The 17932-nt window shown below is 35.2% G+C and overlaps 3 protein-coding genes and 1 non-coding gene across 6 annotated transcripts; 1 reads left to right on the top strand and 3 right to left on the bottom strand.

The window, feature by feature from the left end:
* Positions 1–2103: 2103 nt before the first annotated feature.
* On the top strand, positions 2104–6544 carry LOC107919980 (B-box zinc finger protein 19). 3 transcript variants are annotated; one of them, XM_016849443.2, is made up of 6 exons: positions 2104–2602; positions 2792–2888; positions 2978–3093; positions 3176–3418; positions 3489–3583; positions 4594–5857. In XM_016849443.2, exons 1-5 carry the CDS (start codon positions 2510–2512, stop codon positions 3576–3578), a joined length of 639 nt encoding a protein of 212 aa, XP_016704932.1. In that variant the 5' UTR covers positions 2104–2509; the 3' UTR covers positions 3579–3583; positions 4594–5857. The 3 variants fall into 3 exon arrangements, with proteins under 3 accessions (XP_016704932.1, XP_016704933.1, XP_016704931.1); XM_016849444.2 differs by having other exon boundaries at positions 2108–2602; positions 5076–5857; XM_016849442.2 differs by having other exon boundaries at positions 2110–2602; positions 3489–6544.
* Positions 5721–7985, bottom strand: LOC107919978 (fructose-bisphosphate aldolase 1, chloroplastic). The gene is made up of 6 exons (XM_016849440.2): positions 7351–7985; positions 7000–7269; positions 6803–6912; positions 6629–6719; positions 6272–6541; positions 5721–6190 (listed from the first exon to the last, which is right to left on the bottom strand). The coding sequence occupies exons 1-6, from the start codon at positions 7522–7524 to the stop codon at positions 5912–5914; spliced, it is 1194 nt and encodes a 397-aa protein (XP_016704929.2). The 5' UTR covers positions 7525–7985; the 3' UTR covers positions 5721–5911.
* Positions 7986–10161: 2176 nt separating this feature from the next.
* TRNAE-CUC (transfer RNA glutamic acid (anticodon CUC)) lies at positions 10162–10234 on the bottom strand. Its single transcript has one exon. It is a non-coding gene; the product is annotated as a tRNA-Glu (tRNA).
* Positions 10235–12499: 2265 nt separating this feature from the next.
* Positions 12500–14499, bottom strand: LOC107919979 (fructose-bisphosphate aldolase 1, chloroplastic). Its single transcript, XM_016849441.2, has 6 exons — positions 14172–14499; positions 13816–14085; positions 13621–13730; positions 13447–13537; positions 13090–13359; positions 12500–13008 (listed from the first exon to the last, which is right to left on the bottom strand). The coding sequence occupies exons 1-6, from the start codon at positions 14343–14345 to the stop codon at positions 12730–12732; spliced, it is 1194 nt and encodes a 397-aa protein (XP_016704930.1). The 5' UTR covers positions 14346–14499; the 3' UTR covers positions 12500–12729.
* Positions 14500–17932: the final 3433 nt, after the last annotated feature.

Below are 17932 nucleotides of genomic sequence, written 5' to 3' on the forward strand. Positions count from 1 at the left end.
TTTCATATTGTTGCAAACATGTTGCTGTCTAAGTGATGTTCTGTTCAATATTGCAACATTAGATTGAACATATCTTATTTTTCTCCACCTTTGATCTTTCATCAGCTTGTAACGATAAGATCTAATATGTTTGGCCTTTCCACAATACTAACAAACATATTTTCTATTATTCTTTTTACTTGTCTTAAAAGAAGAAATAACAACCATATTTTATATCTAATAAAATTCCTAGGAGATATAGGTTTCTTACCAAGTTCAATTTGACCAAGTTCGAATCTCCTGACAACAAATATCTCATCACTTTGGCTTTCACATTTCTTGAGAGTGGCTTCGACATCATTTAACTCTTACTCATTTGTTTTCAAAGTTGCATCTTTTTTTTTATATAGTTTTATCAAGCATTTCATTAGCTTTTTTAAAATCAACAATCATATCATATCTTTTTGACCACAGTTTCAAGCCTTTATTATTTGGCTAAACACATCCTTTAGGTTGAAAAAAACATCATTTTCATTTTCTAATTTAATGCTTTAATCACCAATTGGACGTGTGATAGAACCACCTTTCTTATTGGACTTCATTATTGCAAACCGTAGTTTAGGATCCCTTTCAAGTATGTTTGAAGTCAAGCTCTGATACCAATTGCAATAACCTCGATTTGCTTTGTGTTCAATTCGATATTCAGATAGTATGTTTAGACAATATGTTCAAACAAATGTTAGAATAGAACATAGACAGTATGCAAATAAGAGAATAAGAGAAACAAACACAAGAAATTTATTAACACAATTCAGATTCACCAATCCTACTTTGCAAAACCTTACTTAGTAAATGATTTTATTCAACAATTGATCTAGTAACCTATTGACTAAATCTCAATGTACCCTTACACAAAGAAGTGATTGTAGCCCCAATAACTAACCCCGACTTGTTACAAATCATTCACCCAAAAAACCTCACAATACAACTAGTAAAACTCTCCAATAAGCCTACTAAATGAGTGCAAAAATAAAAGGAAAAATAAACTAAATCAGCACAAGCAATCTCCTAGCTTTCTCTTCAACATGCAAATTGATGCCTATTTATAGGCCAAATAAGGCAACCTTCAAGATCAGATTTTGTAGAGATAAATACTTCAATTTGGTGCATAATAATTCAAGATAAAAGCCTCCAAAAATTATCCCAAAATACAACCTTATCATTAAGTAAAATCATCAGCTTAACCATAAATAGCTTAAAGGATAAAGATAAATATAAGCATTATCCAATAAGGCAAGTCGATCAAATCATCCTTAAGCCACCAATTTCGATTATCATGGTTTGAGATGGATTACAATACATCTTGGAATCCATTTGCTTATGGTAAAATCATGTGTAAAGGATCTCGTCGATCAAAGGTCTTGCCTGAACAAGTGTTTAAATAGTTGTTTAAACATGTTTGTTTGAACAAGAGTCGAGTCATCAGTCTTGAAAAGCTTTGGTCTTAACAAGTTAGTCGACTATTTTAAGTAATTTACTTTTTAAAATATGTATTTTTAATTTTGGTGTGAATTTTTCCTTTAATTTTATAAAATTATTAGATTATGGCATGTTTAATATAGGTGAATATATTTATACAAAATTCATATAAGATTAAAACGAAGCTTTAGTTAAATTAATAAAAAATCAAATATCTTGATAATAATGATTTGATATTACATATGCATCTTTGTATTTTTTTTATAGTGAACAAATATGATATATTTTTCTCCTTTTTATCTTTTAAATGTACAAAAATATCGAGGTTTAAAACAATGTTATTTTAAATTATTTTCAAAACCGATGAACAGAACCAAGGGCAAAATCAACAAATTTTTTAGAGGCCAAAATTTAATTGTAATTTTTATGATGGTAAAAATTACAATTTCATCATTGTGATAGCCTATAGCTTTATAGTTTTTAAATGAATAAATCCAATTTTTATAATTTTAGAAGGACTAAAGTGTAATTTTATCTTTATTAATTTAAAATAAATGTCTAAATGAATTTTTCGATTTTAGAGGATTGGGCCTGTGACCCCTAGTTTCTCCATGAAGAGAACCATTGTCAACTCTAGCTTCCGAACAAATTATATGAAAAGAACTAAAATCTCTGAAAACATATAACACAGGGACCTAATATAGAATTAGACCAAACTGATAAAGGAAATCAAGCTAGAAAACTGTAGGGGGATTTACATACTTGCAGCGAGTCAGCAATTTTCTATCTCGCAGTTTCCTCGGGACTTTCATTTGAAAAAGAAAAAAGGAGTTCATTACTTCTCTGCTTCAGCTACTCCTTGTAACGATTTTTCTTTTCCTTTTCAATTTGGTCCTTTCAATTTTCTTGTTGGATTTGAAGCAGTAATCCTTTTCCGAATCGTTGAATTCCTCTGTGAAAATTTCTGATCGGTGTTTCATCGCTCCGTTGAAGAATGCCGTCGTCGCCACGAAAGAATTAGTAAAACGGAAAACAAACGGATAAAACTAGAATGCGAACCATTTGCGACGTCTGCGACAGCGCCGCCGCGATCATATTCTGCGCCGCCGACGAGGCTGCTCTCTGCCGTTCCTGCGACGAAAAGGTCTATTTTATCATTTCATTGCCATTTTAGTACAATTAATTGATATCCGCATATTTATACACGTCTACGTATATATGTATACTTGATGTACTCCAAATTCTGTATATTCCTAAATTAGCCGTAGTTTATATATATATAATTATTTCTGAAATTAAATCAATAAGGAAACTTTTTATTGGGAGTTTTTAGGTTCACATGTGTAACAAGCTTGCCAGCAGACATGTCAGAGTTGGTTTAGCCGACCCCAGCAATGTCCCACGCTGTGATATATGTGAAAATGCACCTGGTATATATATGTCCTTTTTAATTGTATAATTATTGTGTAAACTACAGTTTTTTGGAAATTTGTTCATTTGTTGATATTTTTGTACGTAGCTTTCTTTTACTGTGAAGTGGATGGTAGTTCCCTTTGCCTGCAATGTGATATGATTGTACATGTTGGAGGTAAAAGAACCCATGGGAGGTATCTCTTGTTGAGGCAGAGAGTTGAGGTTTGTCACTCTTTAGTAGGCAACATTTTATGTTTTCATGTAATTTTTGGAAAGCCTGCTAAAATTCTTCCTTTGCTTGTAGTTTCCAGGGGATAAGCCTGGTCGTTTGGAGGAACCAGGTTTACAACCGTTCAGTCCGAATGAAGTAAGGAAGGATCTGAATCAGCAGTCAAAGCTTGCAGTGAGAGAGAACCGGCAAAACCATGGAGTCTCTCATGTTCCATTGCATGATGATAATGCTAAGGCTGATGGAAAGGTAGGAAATGAGTTGATTGATCTAAATGCCAGGCCACAACAGGTGCAGGGGAAAGCTTCGATCAATCAGGTATCTTCGATTGACTAGCTTTTTTCGTTCTTTGGACTTGATTGATGAGGTGACTGTTTTGTTTTTTAAGGAGCAAGCCATGGATGTTTCGAGTGGCAATAATCATGACACTACTAGTGGGATCCCTGATGGATCCTTCAAACAAGAGCCTGAAAAATGAGCTAGGTATAACTATTATCCCCTACTTATACTGTTGACTTTGTTTAAGAGCATTGCAACCATGTGGCTCTAAGATTTTTCTGTTTTTATGTGCATTTCCTGATAATTCATTATAGATGCTCATTATGTATTTGAATCTGTGTGATATCAAATTAATGAAGTGTACAAATAATTAATAGGATTTCCCAAGCAGGTTGGCTTCCTTTCACACGACATTGGTGCTTAGATATTATTTTAAAAGACTTGTCTGGTTTTTCAAAGTAGAGCTTGACCTGCTGAGCAATTCCTGATTCTCATAGTCATATGAGAAACAGATGGATCGGCATCTAGTTGTTTATGAAATATTAAACTACAGAGTAAGAATGTCTAGGCTTTTCTATTAGGGGCAAGTTCTGCGTTTTTGAGAGAAATGGTATCCTGTGCAAGTAATCTTTAACCTTCATGCACGTGGAAAGTCAGCTTCTGCTGGCCTATCTGTCTCATGGTTTGTTTCTCTTATTTAGGCTCGTGTCGAACAAAACTAGTCTGGCTGGTTATAGGTTTATACAAAAACTATAGTGCTATCATTTTCCACTGGCAAAAGGATATAATTTTGATGAAAAAGCAATAATGTTTTGTTACTGAAGCTGATTGGTCCTTTGTTTGTGATGAACTTCCCATGGCTAAAGCTTCCTTTCTTTTAAGTCCAGATATTGGATCAATTTACACCTCAAGTTTTGTTGCTATCATGTCTGAGATTTTCTTAATAAATCACACAACTACCATGTTTGTTAGCTCATTTTTATCAGGGCATTTGCTTTGATTCAAGTCTATGACAATTAAGAGTAAGACAAACAACTGGGAAATATAGTCGCTTAAACAAGTAGTAACTGTTGCTAGGTCTACAATTTCTCTTACGTTCCCCTCAAAACATGCACACACATATATGCACACACACAAACCTTTCTTTCTACTCCTTTGATAATTGAATGAGGTTTCTTATCAAATAATGTTGTCCAAATTTTTGGCTGCTGTAGATATAGCTGGATCAGTTTTCTCACATCTATGTATTTATTGAGTAAAGCGCTTGCCTTTGTCAGATATGTCTTCCTTCCCCATGGATTAGTCTCTGTCTATTCAATTCCTTTACACAAATGAAAACTTTTGAAGAAAACTTTTACCCATGTACCAAAATCAACATTCTTGCTTAACCGAAAATAGTTGTGACATTTATGCTTGTTTGAATTGCCAACTATACATCCTTTGTGAATGACCATTCATTTAAATTTCCTGAACATTATTGCTGGTGTTAGTAACTGTATGAAATTGAATAACAAAGAATAATTTGGAAAATAGAATGAATGACTGAATATTCTAGTATTATTAACTTGCTTGGATCAGTACAACAATAGGACTTATATACTTGAGTGAGACTAACTGCTGCTAACCAATCTACTAACAATATGCCAGTCTGTATAACAGATTAATAACAACCTAACGTATTCTTATACTCTAACAGCTGGTGATTACAATGACTAGTTGCCATCAAATTTTAAGTGGGAAATAGAAGAGTAATGGAGGGGAAATTTTCACTTTTGAAAGGAAAAATTCCCCCGCTTGTTTCTCCGGAAAATTTCTTTTCTTTTTTGGTTCGAATTTTGGGGCCGGAAGCAGAACAAGCAGTGGGAGACTATGAATCATGTTGCTCTTACACCCCTTCTTAGTGGCATCCAATTTTACCTTTGTTTAACTTCCATTATGGCGTTTCTTCTACTTTTGCCACACTCCAATAGCAGCTGAATTTTTTTTGATGGAATCCAATAATAAGATGGAGAAATATTATGAAAAACACAGTTTAATTGTGTAAGTAGATCCGTCTATGGATTGGGTGCACTCAGGCACGTGTAAGTCTATTTCAATTTTTATGCATAATGATCCATCCTCTTAAAGTTAAAAATTCCTCGGAAAATGGATCGATCATTAAAAGAGAATCTGTTTCTCTTATAATTTGAGCAAATCATTTCATGTCCAATTCTTGATTCATTTTTGAACGGATTTTTTTAGTCCAACATTTCCAAGCAGACATCATCAAGCAGGATCGAGAAATGGTAATGCGGAAGTTAATCAGATCAGTTTACCCTAATTTTTCGGTGGCTAAAATGCAGATTCAAGCTTGTTTTAGTATTTATGATGATGCATTTATAAGTAATCTCATCAGCAAGAAGTTTATTTAACAGTACATTGCAATCCAGAACAAAAAGTAGTCTCCAGAGCCTATAAAACATTCAACACAAAGAGAAAGAAACCATATCATGAAATCTCCATCATCTCAGCTAAAGCTTTGTTTGCAGCAGCTTAGTAGACGTAGCCCTTTACGAACATTCCTTTCTTGGCCTCTTCTGATTCTCCCTCGCCGGTGTATTTCCCGAGCTGAGCGAGTGAGTTGGCTTTGGCACGGACAAGGAGTGCATCCTGAGCAGCCTTAACGTTCTCGGGTCTGCCTCCCCATGTCTTCAAGCAAGTGTTCTGGAGAGCTCTGGCATACGAGAACGAGACGTGCCATGGGTTTGGAGATTGGTTCATTGCGTTCAAGTTGAGGGTTGCTTCAACCTCGGATTGTCCGCCAGACAAGAACTGCACAACAGAAACGGTTTGTCGAATCCGTTAGTACGGTTCATTTTATTATTTCACAATGCTTTCGTATAGAAAATGTACCATGATTCCAGGAACAGCTGGGGGGATTCTCCTGTGGAGGAGCTTGAGGGTGTAATCAGCAACTTGCTGTGGGGTGGCCTTGTCTTTGCATTCAGCACCAGGAGTGACCATGCTGGGCTTGAGAAGGATGCCCTCAAACATGACATTGTTCTCAGCAAGGTAGAAGAAAACCTCAGCCCAAACCTTCTGCGCTACTTCGAAAGTCCTATCAATTCCATGGTCACCATCAAGCAAGATTTCCGGCTCCACAATCGGGACCAGTCCACTGTCCTGCAACACAATGGCCACAAAAATCACTTCTCGACAACAAGTAGCATACACATAATGATTGCTCCACAGCTTCATCTATCAACTTACTTGAGAAATGGCGGCATAGCGAGCAAGTCCCCAAGCTGCTTCTTTCACTGCCAAGGCAGATGGACCATTTGGAATGCTCACAACAGTACGCCTGTCCGATCAAAAAGAGCTAATAGAGTTATACAAGAATCCTTTATTTCAACACTGCATAATATGGTTGAGAAGTCATCGAACCATTTGGCGAAACGAGCACCCTGCTGGTAGTAGGCAGCTGTGCGGGATGAAAGACCGTCAAGACCTTGGCACCATGACTCGTTGTTGGAACCAGGGAGTGGAACCAAACCCTGTTATTTTGTTTACCAAATCATTCAGTTCCAAGTATCCTCTATAAAGATATGAATTTGTGGGTGCTTTTTGGTTAAGCTTTATACCTTGTCAACTTTGATACCAGGGACAATCTTTTGCTCAACAAGAACATCGACCATCTTTTTCCCATCGATGGTAGATTGGTAGAGAGTCTCCTCGAAAAGGATAGCTCCCGAGATGTAGTCACCGAGGCCAGGGGCAGACACGAGAAGGGTACGGTAAGCTTGCCGGTTTGCCTCGGTATTCTCGAGACCAATCGAGGCAAGCCGTTTCCCACATGTAGCATTTGATTCATCCATGGCCAAAATACCACGACCTGGAGATGCAACAGTTTTCTACATCCAAACAAGAAATAATATTTAAGCATGCACGAGATAAAAATACGATTCAAGACTACATTAATTCTAATTAAGTACCGCGGTCTTAACAAGCTCATCGGCATATGAACTAGCACGGACGGCAAAGGCGGCCGATGTAGGGTGTGACCGTACAAAACAAACCGAAGGGTGGCGGAGGTTTTGGCCCTTAATCCACTCGGACTTGTCGATAATAGGTGAAGACTTGAGGAGAGTAGCGGAAGCAGAAGCCATTTTTCTTGGGCTTTGAGAGGGCAAATCAATGAAGCAAGTCGAAGGGGCTTTATTATGTTTAGTTTTTCACTATAATCTTATCTCTTCAATCCTGGCCTTCCTTCACCACACATGCAAGTCTCACTCACTGGATTTTATACTTGCGTTTGTCTATACTATCACTATACCAGAAGATGTCGCATTTGAGGCTGTCGTGCTCCGACCAATGCCCTTGTGCCATGTAGATGATAATTTTGCACACTTGGCCGGGATGCATTCCCTGGTTGATATGGATGATTCTAGTCACCTCGTAAAACATTGTTTCAAATAGGTTGATTTTTTTCCCTTTTTTTCAATTTGCTTTTATTTTTTATTTAATTTAAAAAAATTTAAAGGTTGACTATAACATTTGTTACCTGAATTTGACACTTTTTTCTATTTTGGTACCTAATTTTTTTGGTCCAATTTGATATTCAAACTTGACTCTTTTTTCTAATTTGATACCTAATCTTTTTTTGGTTCGATTTGGTACTTGTCAAATGTTTTACAAATTACTCTAATATCTAACAATGTTATTCTTTTACAAGGTAGCAAAAATAATTAATGTATTTTATATGTTCAATTACTTTTAGTTTTATTTAATTAATTATTTTATTAATTGAAAATAATGAATTTCTTTTAATTTGGAGTTTTTTAAAATATTTTTTTCTTATTTAATACTAATTCATTAACCATAGTCAAATATCTATTTTTTTAACATGAATTTCCTATAACACTAACAATATTTTTGTAGCATAACCAAAAAAATTTTAACACCGTTAGTGCTTTGCATAATTTGTATAACATTTAATAAATTTAGGTACTAAATTGAACCTAAAAAAAAACTTAGGTACCAAATTAGGAAAAAATGTCAGGTTCAGGTGCCAAATTGGGCCCAAAAAAATTTAGGTACCAAATTAGGGAAAAAAATGTAAAATTTAGGTTCCAAATGTTACATTAAGGCGAAATTAAAATATCATTCATTCTGTGTTGTAGCTACTTTTTCCAACAATATATTTTTAAAGTTTGATCGTAAATTTTGTCTAAAAGTACAATATGCCTTACTATTACATTTAATATTTGTTCATAAAGCCAAAATGTAATTAATAATATTATTAACAGGTTTCTTTTTTTTCTTTTTTTCTTTGAATAATATTAACAGGTTTCTATTAAACTAGAATATGTGGCATTTTAAATGGGATGATTGAGTCGATTATATTGATAATAAACTTAAGTGGATAAAAATTTGAAAAGTATAAAAATTGGAGGGTTAAAATATGTAATATAGTTGCTGTACTTTTTGAAAATTAAGAATTTAGTCATTATATTTGTATTTTCAAATTTTAAAATTTAAGTCAATCTGCTAACACTAGACTTGATCATTGGTCAAGCTGAGTTCGGGCCAAGTCAATGTAGAAATTTAGGTCTGGACTCGGCCCAAAAAATAGATTTAAAATTCTATTCAAATCTGACTCAAATTAAATATGTTAAACTCAAGCCCGACACGACTTATCCTATTAAAATTTTTAGATTATTTTTTATATTTAAAAATATAATACACCAAATTCACTAAAAATATTAAAATCAGAAAAAATAACAACCGAAATTAGACATTTGATGGTTTTAGTTTTGGGTTACAAAATTCATCAATTTATAGCAACAAAAAGGATGTGGTGTTAAGTTTATTACATTGACTAGTAACAAAATTAGTCTTTAAAAATGAATACCTAACCTTAAATATTAATTTGTTAGTTAGGTTGTTTTTACACACTAACCTCTCCAAAGCTGGTTTGGAAATTCATCGCTCAAATAAATATTAATTAAATATCGTGGTTTTTTTTTAGAAAACGGGTTTTAATTTTTATTCAAGTTTATTTTTTAATTTTATATTTTTATTTAAACTTTCTCATTTTCAAGTGGGTCTTCGGGCCTAAACGGATGGTTCAACTCATGATCAGGTCTAATTAATACCGTTAACTTTCTTTGTTAAATTTGTTGCAATGACATTTTGAAATAATAATAAAAACCACTTGATAGCCATTTAAATAAAAACAACATGTTGTAATTAACTTGAATTTAACAAAAACAAAAATGGTATTAACAGTTAAACCTGAATTTTAAAATCTGAAAAGTAGATGACTAAATTCCTGGAAATACAAGTACAATGAATAAATTCCTAAGTTTTGAAAGTACAGGGACTATATGGATAATTTAACCAAATTAGACATTTCAAATAATACGGCATATTGAAGAGTACAAATGCATGATATTCAGAAAGGAGTTTAGAGTGTGGGTAAAAGAGAGATTCCTTCTCAACTGAAAGTAACCAAATATGAGGTTCTAAATTTGTGCAGATTAATGGCTGTGGTTTTGAAGTTAAGCCCCCACATCGGACGGTTGACAGAATGCCATCCCTTGAGATTTTTCTTTCATGAGGACCTTGGAGAATGGAGCCAAAAGCATATGATATGAAGCGTGGCTAAGATTCATGAAAACTGGGCTTCTGTTTGCATTTGTGGCCAACTGCAACGCCTATAAGAATTAACCAAAAACCCCTGATTCATGATAATGACTGCCGAAAATTTTCAAACAAAAAACGATCGGAAAAAATGAAAAAATTTCCGTTGCCGGGACTTGAACCCGGGTCTCTCGGGTGAGAGCCGAGTATCCTAACCACCTAGACTACAACGGAATCTTGTTTGTTAATTTGAATAAGATTATTTAAGCCATTTATTTATTAAGTTGCTATTGAACTTCCTACAGTATTCCGGATTTTTAGTATTTTTTTCTCACCCATATATAAAAAGTTACAAAGAATCAATAAATTTATCAATTTATAACCTTTTGGTTACTTGTCTCTTAACTCAATATGACATAGATAGGCTTAATAGCTAATTTGGTCCCTAAACTATAACTAAAATATTAATTTCATACTTTCCTGAAGTGTGATATGATTGTACATGTTGGAGGTAGAAGGACCTATGGGAGGTATCTCTTGTTGAGGCAGAGAGTTGACGTTTGTCATTCTTTAGTAGGCAACATTTTATGTTTGTTTGTAATTTTGGAAAGCCTGCTAAAATTCTTTCCTTTGCTTGTAGTTTCCAGGGGATAAGCCTGGTCGTTTGGAGGAACCAGGTTTACAACCGCTCAGTCCGAATGAAGTAAGGAAGGATCTGAATCAGCAGTCAAAGCTTGCAGTGAGAGAGAACCGGCAAAACCATGGAGTCTCTCGTGTTCAATTGCTTGAAGATAATGCTAAGGGTGATAGAAAGGTAGGAAATGAGTTGATTGATCTAAATGCCAAGCCACAACGGGTGCAGGTGCAAGCTTCAATCAATCAGGTATTGTCGTTTGACTAGCTTTTTTCGTTCTTAAACTTGAATGCTAAGCAGTGTAGTAAGATGTTCTTTTAGAACTTAATTAACGAGGTGACTGTTTCGTGTTTAAGAAGCAAGCCATGGATGTTTCGAGTGGCAATAATCATGACTCTACAAGTGTGGTCCCTGTTGGATGCTTCAAACGAGAGCCTGAAAAATGAGCTAGGTATAACTATTATCACCTACGTATAGTTTACTTCTTTTAAGAGCATTGTAACCATTTGGCTCTAAGAATTTTCTGTTTTTATGTTCATTTCTTGATACTTCATTATAGATGCTCGTTACGTATTTGATATCAAATTAGTAAAGTGTAGAAATAATTAATAGGATTTCCCAAGAAGGTAGGCTTCCTTTCACATGACATTGGTGCTTAGATAGCATTTTACAAGACTTGTCTGGTTTTTCAAAGTAGAGCTTGACCTGCTGAGCAGTTCCTCACTCCCATAGTCATATGAGAAACAGATGGATCGGCATCTAGTTGTTTATGAATCATTAAACTATAGAGTAAGAATGTCTAGGCTTTTGTATTAGGGGCAAGTTCTGCTAACGTTTTTGAGAGAAATGGTATACGGTGCAAGTAACCTTTAATCTTCATGCATATGGCTAGACTGCTAAATAACTTTTGATCCCAAAAGATGGTAACATGGCGGCTTCTGCTTGCCTATCTATCTCATGGTTTCTCTCTCTTACTTTAGGCTCGTGTAGAACAAAACTATCCGACTGGTTCTAAGGTTACTCTTACGTTCCCCTCAAAATATGCACACACACACACATGCGCTCACGAACAGCTAACCATTCTTTCTACTCCTTTGATAATTGAATGAGGTTTCTTATCAGATAATGTTGTCCATCAATGTTTGGCTGCAGATACAGCTGAATCAGTTCTCGCATATCTATGTATTTAACGAGTGAAGCGCTTGCCTTTGTTAGATACGTCTTCCTTCCCCATGGATTAGTCATTATTACCGGTTAATTAGAATGACTAGTTGCCATCAAATTGTAAGTGGGAAATAGAAGAATAATGGTGAGGAAATTTTAACTTTTGAAAGGAAAAAATTCCCCTGCTTGTTTCTCCGGAAAATGTCTATCTTTTTTCTGGTCGAATTTTGGGCCTGAAAGCAGAACAAGCAGTGGGAGAGTATGAATCATGTTGCTCTTCCACCCCTTCTTAGTGGCATCCGTTTTACCTTTGCTTAACTTCCATTATGGTGTTTCTTCTATTTTTGCCACACTCAAATAGCAGCTGAAATTTTTTTGGATGGAATCCAATAATAAGATGGAGGAATGTTGTGAAAAATACAGTTTAACTGTGTAAGTAGATCTCTCTATAGGTTGGGTCGGATTCAGTCAAGCACTCAGGCATGTGTAAGTCTATTTCAATTTTAATGCTTAAGGATCCTAAGTTAAACAATTGGTTTAACTCCACGGAAAATGGATAGTAAAAGAGAACATCTCACGTCCAATTCGCCTAATATTTTTGCTTAAACTTGTTTTTCCAGTCCAACATTTCCAAGCAGACAGTTTAGAACAACGTCGAGCAGGATTGAGAAATGATAATCCGGAAGTTAATCATATCAGTCTACTCTAATTTTTTTTATCATTAAAATGCAGATTCAAGCTTGTTTTAGTATTTGTGATGATGCCATTTATGAGTACCCTCATCGGCAAGAAGTTTATTAACTAACAGTACATTGCAATCCAGAACAAAAACTAGTCTCCAGGGTCTATAGAACATTAAACACAATGAGAATGAAAGAGAAACCATATCATGAAATCTCCATCATCTCAGCTAAGCTTTGTTTGCAGCAGCTTAGTAGACATATCCCTTTACGAACATTCCTTTCTTGGCCTCCTCTGATTCTCCCTCGCCGGTGTATTTGCCGAGCTGAGCAAGTGAGTTGGCCTTAGCACGGACAAGAAGTGAATCCTGAGCAGCCTTAACGTTCTCAGGTCTGCCTCCCCATGTCTTCAAGCAAGTGTTCTGGAGAGCTCTGGCATACGAGAACGAGACGTGCCATGGGTTTGGAGATTGGTTCATTGCGTTCAAGTTGAGGGTTGCTTCAACCTCGGATTGTCCGCCAGACAAGAACTGCACAACAGAAACGGTTTGTCCAATCCGTTAGTACAGTTCATTTTATTATTTTACAATGCTTTCGTATAGAAAATGTACCATGATTCCAGGGACAGCTGGGGGGATTCTCCTGTGGAGGAGCTTGAGGGTGTAATCAGCAACTTGCTGTGGGGTGGCCTTGTCTTTGCATTCAGCACCAGGAGTGACCATGCTGGGCTTGAGAAGGATGCCCTCAAACATGACATTGTTCTCAGCAAGGTAGAAGAAAACCTCAGCCCAAACCTTCTGCGCTACTTCGAAAGTCCTATCAATTCCATGGTCACCATCAAGCAAGATTTCCGGCTCCACAATCGGGACCAGTCCACTGTCCTGCAACACAATGGCCACAAAAATCACTTCTCGACAACAAGTAGCATACACATAATGATTACTCCACAGCTTCATCTATCAACTTACTTGAGAAATGGCGGCATAGCGAGCAAGTCCCCAAGCTGCTTCTTTCACTGCCAAGGCAGATGGACCATTTGGAATGCTCACAACGGTACGCCTGTCCGATCAAAAAGAGCTAATAGTGTTATACAAGAATCCTTTATTTCAACACTGCATAATATGGTTGAGAAGTCATCGAACCATTTGGCGAAACGAGCACCCTGCTGGTAGTAGGCAGCTGTGCGGGATGAAAGACCGTCAAGACCTTGGCACCATGACTCGTTGTTGGAACCAGGGAGTGGAACCAAACCCTGTTATTTTGTTTACCAAATCATTCAGTTCCAAGTATCCTCTATAAAGATATGAATGTGGGTGCTTTTTGGTTAAGCTTTATACCTTGTCAACTTTGATACCAGGGACAATCTTTTGCTCAACAAGAACATCGACCATCTTTTTCCCATCGATGGTAGATTGGTAGAGAGTCTCCTCGAAAAGGATAGCTCCCGAGATGTAGTCACCGAGGCCAGGGGCAGACACGAGAAGGGTACGGTAAGCTTGCCGGTTTGCCTCGGTATTCTCGAGACCAATCGAGGCAAGCCGTTTCCCACATGTAGCATTTGATTCATCCATGGCCAAAATACCACGACCTGGAGATGCAACAGTTTTCTACATCCAAACAAAGAAATAATATTTGAGCATGCATGAGATAAAAATACGATTCAAGACTACATTAATTCTAATTAAGTACATACCGCGGTCTTAACAAGCTCATCGGCATATGAACTAGCACGGACGGTAAAGGCGGCCGATGTAGGGTTGCACTGTACAAAACAAACCGAAGGGTGGCGGAGGTTTTGACCCTTAATCCACTCGGACTTGTCGATAATAGGTGAAGACTTGAGGAGAGTAGCGGAAGCAGAAGCCATTTTTCTTTTTGGTTATGTTATCTTGGGCTAATCAATGAAGCAAGTCGAAGAATGTTATGAGGGACTTTATTATGTTTAGTTTTTCACTATAATCTTATCTCTTCAATGTTGGCCTTCCTTCACCACACATGCAAGTCTCACTCACTGGATTTTATACTTGTGTTTGTCTATATCACCCTATCATAAGATGTCACATTTGAGGCTGTCGTGCTTTGACCAATGCCGTCATGCCATGTAGATGATAATTTTGCACACTTGGCGGGGATGCATTCGTTGATAAAAACATTGTTTCATATGCGTTGAGTCATTTTACTTTATTATCTATTTTTTATTTAGAATAAAAAAAATTTACCATAATTCATTTTGAACATAAATTCATGGTTATTTCTCTTAATAATATCGTTTTCAAGATTTGAACTTCAATTATCTCTTTAAGAGTGTAATGTGATTTATCACTAAACTCAACACTCGTTAGTAAAATCAAAATGCAATTAATAACATTGTTAATAGGTTTCTATTAAACTTGAATATATATCGTTTTAATATTTAATTAAGACCATAATCAATTAAAACAATAAAACACTACATTCAATAAGAAACAATGACACACCTAATTAACTATGATTGGATTTGATGAATGGGTTGGTCAGTTAAAGTACTTGTAAATTTAGTGGATAAACCTAATTCGAAGAGTATAAAGATTGAGGACATAAACATTTGAAATTGTAGTGGATAAACATGTGTAAGTAACAAACAAGTAAATTAAGGAAGAAATTAAAAAGATCGAATACACAAATTTTATGTGAAAATTTTCTCTGAAGAAGATAAAAAATCAGGAGTAAAGGGATATTTCACTAATAAGATAAAAATATAAGATAGAGAGAGTCAAAATAAAGAAAATTTGAAACCCTGAAAGAAAAATATTCTGTACTAAAACACAGAATTCTCTCTTAACTATGCTATTTTTTGCATCTAAATCTAATTCACACACTAATCTCGGTGGCTCTAAGGTGACTTATATAGTGTACATGTTACTTGGTGCCCACTTATCCTAGATACATTTTAGCTACTAATTAATGTAATATACTATTAAATGCTTAGTGTCTAATTAGGAAGTAATCCAAAAATTGTCATCCGATGAATTAGCTACATATTTTCATATCTCGGCATGATGACAGTTGCTTGTTGCGGCATCGTGTTCTCTCATTACGACGTCACTCTCTGTTTTGGTCTGAAATACAAGGCATAGTCCACATAAATAATAAAGCATATTTATACGGAAAAAAAAACAGATTTTTTCTTTCCTTGTGATGTAGTAAGAGTACAAGAACATCATATTCACAATGCAGTTTGCAGTGCGTACGTAAATTAGAGGTGTTGGAGAGATTCCTTCTGAAACTAAACAAACATGAGGTTCTAAAATTTGTGCAGATTAATGGCTGTGGTTTTAAGTACAGGGTCTTGAAGTTAAGCCCCTACATAGGACGGTTGAGAGAATGCCATCCCTTGAGATTTTTCTTTCATGAGGACCTTGGAGAATGGAGCCGAAAACATATGATATGACGTGTGGCTAAGATTCATGGAAACTGGGATTCTGTTTGCATTTGTGGCCAACTGCAACGCCTGTAAGAATTAACCAAACACAAAAATAAATTCTCGAAAACCCCTGATTCATGATAATGACCGCCGAAATTTTCAATCAAAGACGACCGGAAAAAGAAAAAGAAAAACAGTTCCCATTGCCTGTACTTGAACCCGGCTCTGTCGGGTAAAAACCAAGTATCCTAACCACTTAGTGAATTTTTAATAAAATATAACAATTCTTACTCTGTCTGATCGCCGGATTCGAGCTAAAGAATGCTACAACAATTAACGGATTAATTACATACATTTAACATCAATAACATTCAATAATTCAACAAACACAAGTCATAATTCATGGTTAATATGATTTCCAAGCAAATCCGGGTTTTAATCGAGCTTACAAAAGTTCTTAAGCTGACCTGAGTACAAATAAGGACTAAGTTAGAAATTTTTAAACAATTAGGGAAAATCATAAAATAGGACCACACAGCCGTGTGCCTAGACTGTGTTAAAAACTGAAACCGTGTAGCTGGAGTTAGTCGTACGACTCCCTTTTCACACGGCTACAGTTTTTCATACGGTCGTGTGATCCTTTTTTACTGAAATTTTCATACTTTTTGTTAAAATTTCCTAAGCTCAATTGAGGCTTGGATATGACTCTATATTATGTTGAATGGTTGATATGATAAAAATTTGTCATGTTTTACTGTGAATTGTTTGTTATAAGTTTGTTTCGTATGGTAGCACACTATAATTCGTTCCTGACGACAATGATAAGTAAAGGGTGTTACATTATAACCTGAAGATTAATAATTTAAGGATTCCATTCATTAAGTTGCTAACGATGGGTCGTTAAATCAATATTTCTCAAACGTACGATTAGTTACTTAATTGGTATTTTTTTTATCACTCAACTATAAAAAATTATAAAATAATCATAATATTTCGATCATTTGTTTGTTAACTCAATTACGGATATTTGAATCTACTACAATAGTAACAATGCTACATAAACTAAATCGTTCAATTTTAAATTTTTTAAGGGCACGAAAAGTACAGTGCATAATACCCTTTAATTTGAAGTTTTTGAGGTTATGACATATATAAAAATTGTAAAGAAGAAAAATAGAGATTAGTAGTGACTTAAGAGGACGATTAAGGGACTTCATCTCACTATATAAGAAAAGTAAGTTTCAATGTCATAGGTCATCGACCCATAGTTAATTACCCAAGTACTTATAATTTTATAGAAAATTTCATAATCCAAAATCCGACCTGGCCTTGTGATCCTGAATTCGATCTATAACTGATACTCTCGCAATCTCGCAAAGTCAACACGATGGAATGCCTCGCGAGGGAGACATGTGAATATTTTTCCCAATCTTGCGAGGCAGGACATGCAAACACGTATGATGATACTTGGGTACGAATTTTGTCAAAAAGATACATCTAAAATACACGTTAAACTTAAAGGAATGGCGTATCGTCTTGAGTTATATGAATAACACTTAACCATCCCTAACATATTCCATTAAAGGAATCGTATCTTATAAATAAGGAAAAATCGCTACATGAAAAAGGCAAAAAACAAACCTCAACACTACCATTAGAAGAAACGTCCTCAAAGCATTAAAGAGTAGATCAAAAGTGACCCTTTTGATGATTCTAATTGTTCTACTACCATATATTAATTAGGTTGTCTATGATTTTTCTTATAAATAAATTCACCATTTAACAATAGGAAAACAAAATGTTAAATATTAAGATTGAATTCAATTTATTGAAAAAAAAAATAAAAATAGGATTTGAAATATGAAAAATCGGTTTCCTATTAAAATACATATACATGATAAGATTTAAATCCAAAATATTAATCTTTATACTCTCAATCGGAAAAGGTTAGATTTTTAATGGAACTAACGAAATAAGAAAAACATTGATTATAAAATTCGAACCCACAACCATATGATTGAAAACTTTATAGTTTAACATCTATACCAAAC

Source organism: Gossypium hirsutum, chromosome D13 (genome assembly GCF_007990345.1).
Source record: "Gossypium hirsutum isolate 1008001.06 chromosome D13, Gossypium_hirsutum_v2.1, whole genome shotgun sequence".
Classification (NCBI taxonomy): Eukaryota; Viridiplantae; Streptophyta; class Magnoliopsida; order Malvales; family Malvaceae; genus Gossypium; species Gossypium hirsutum.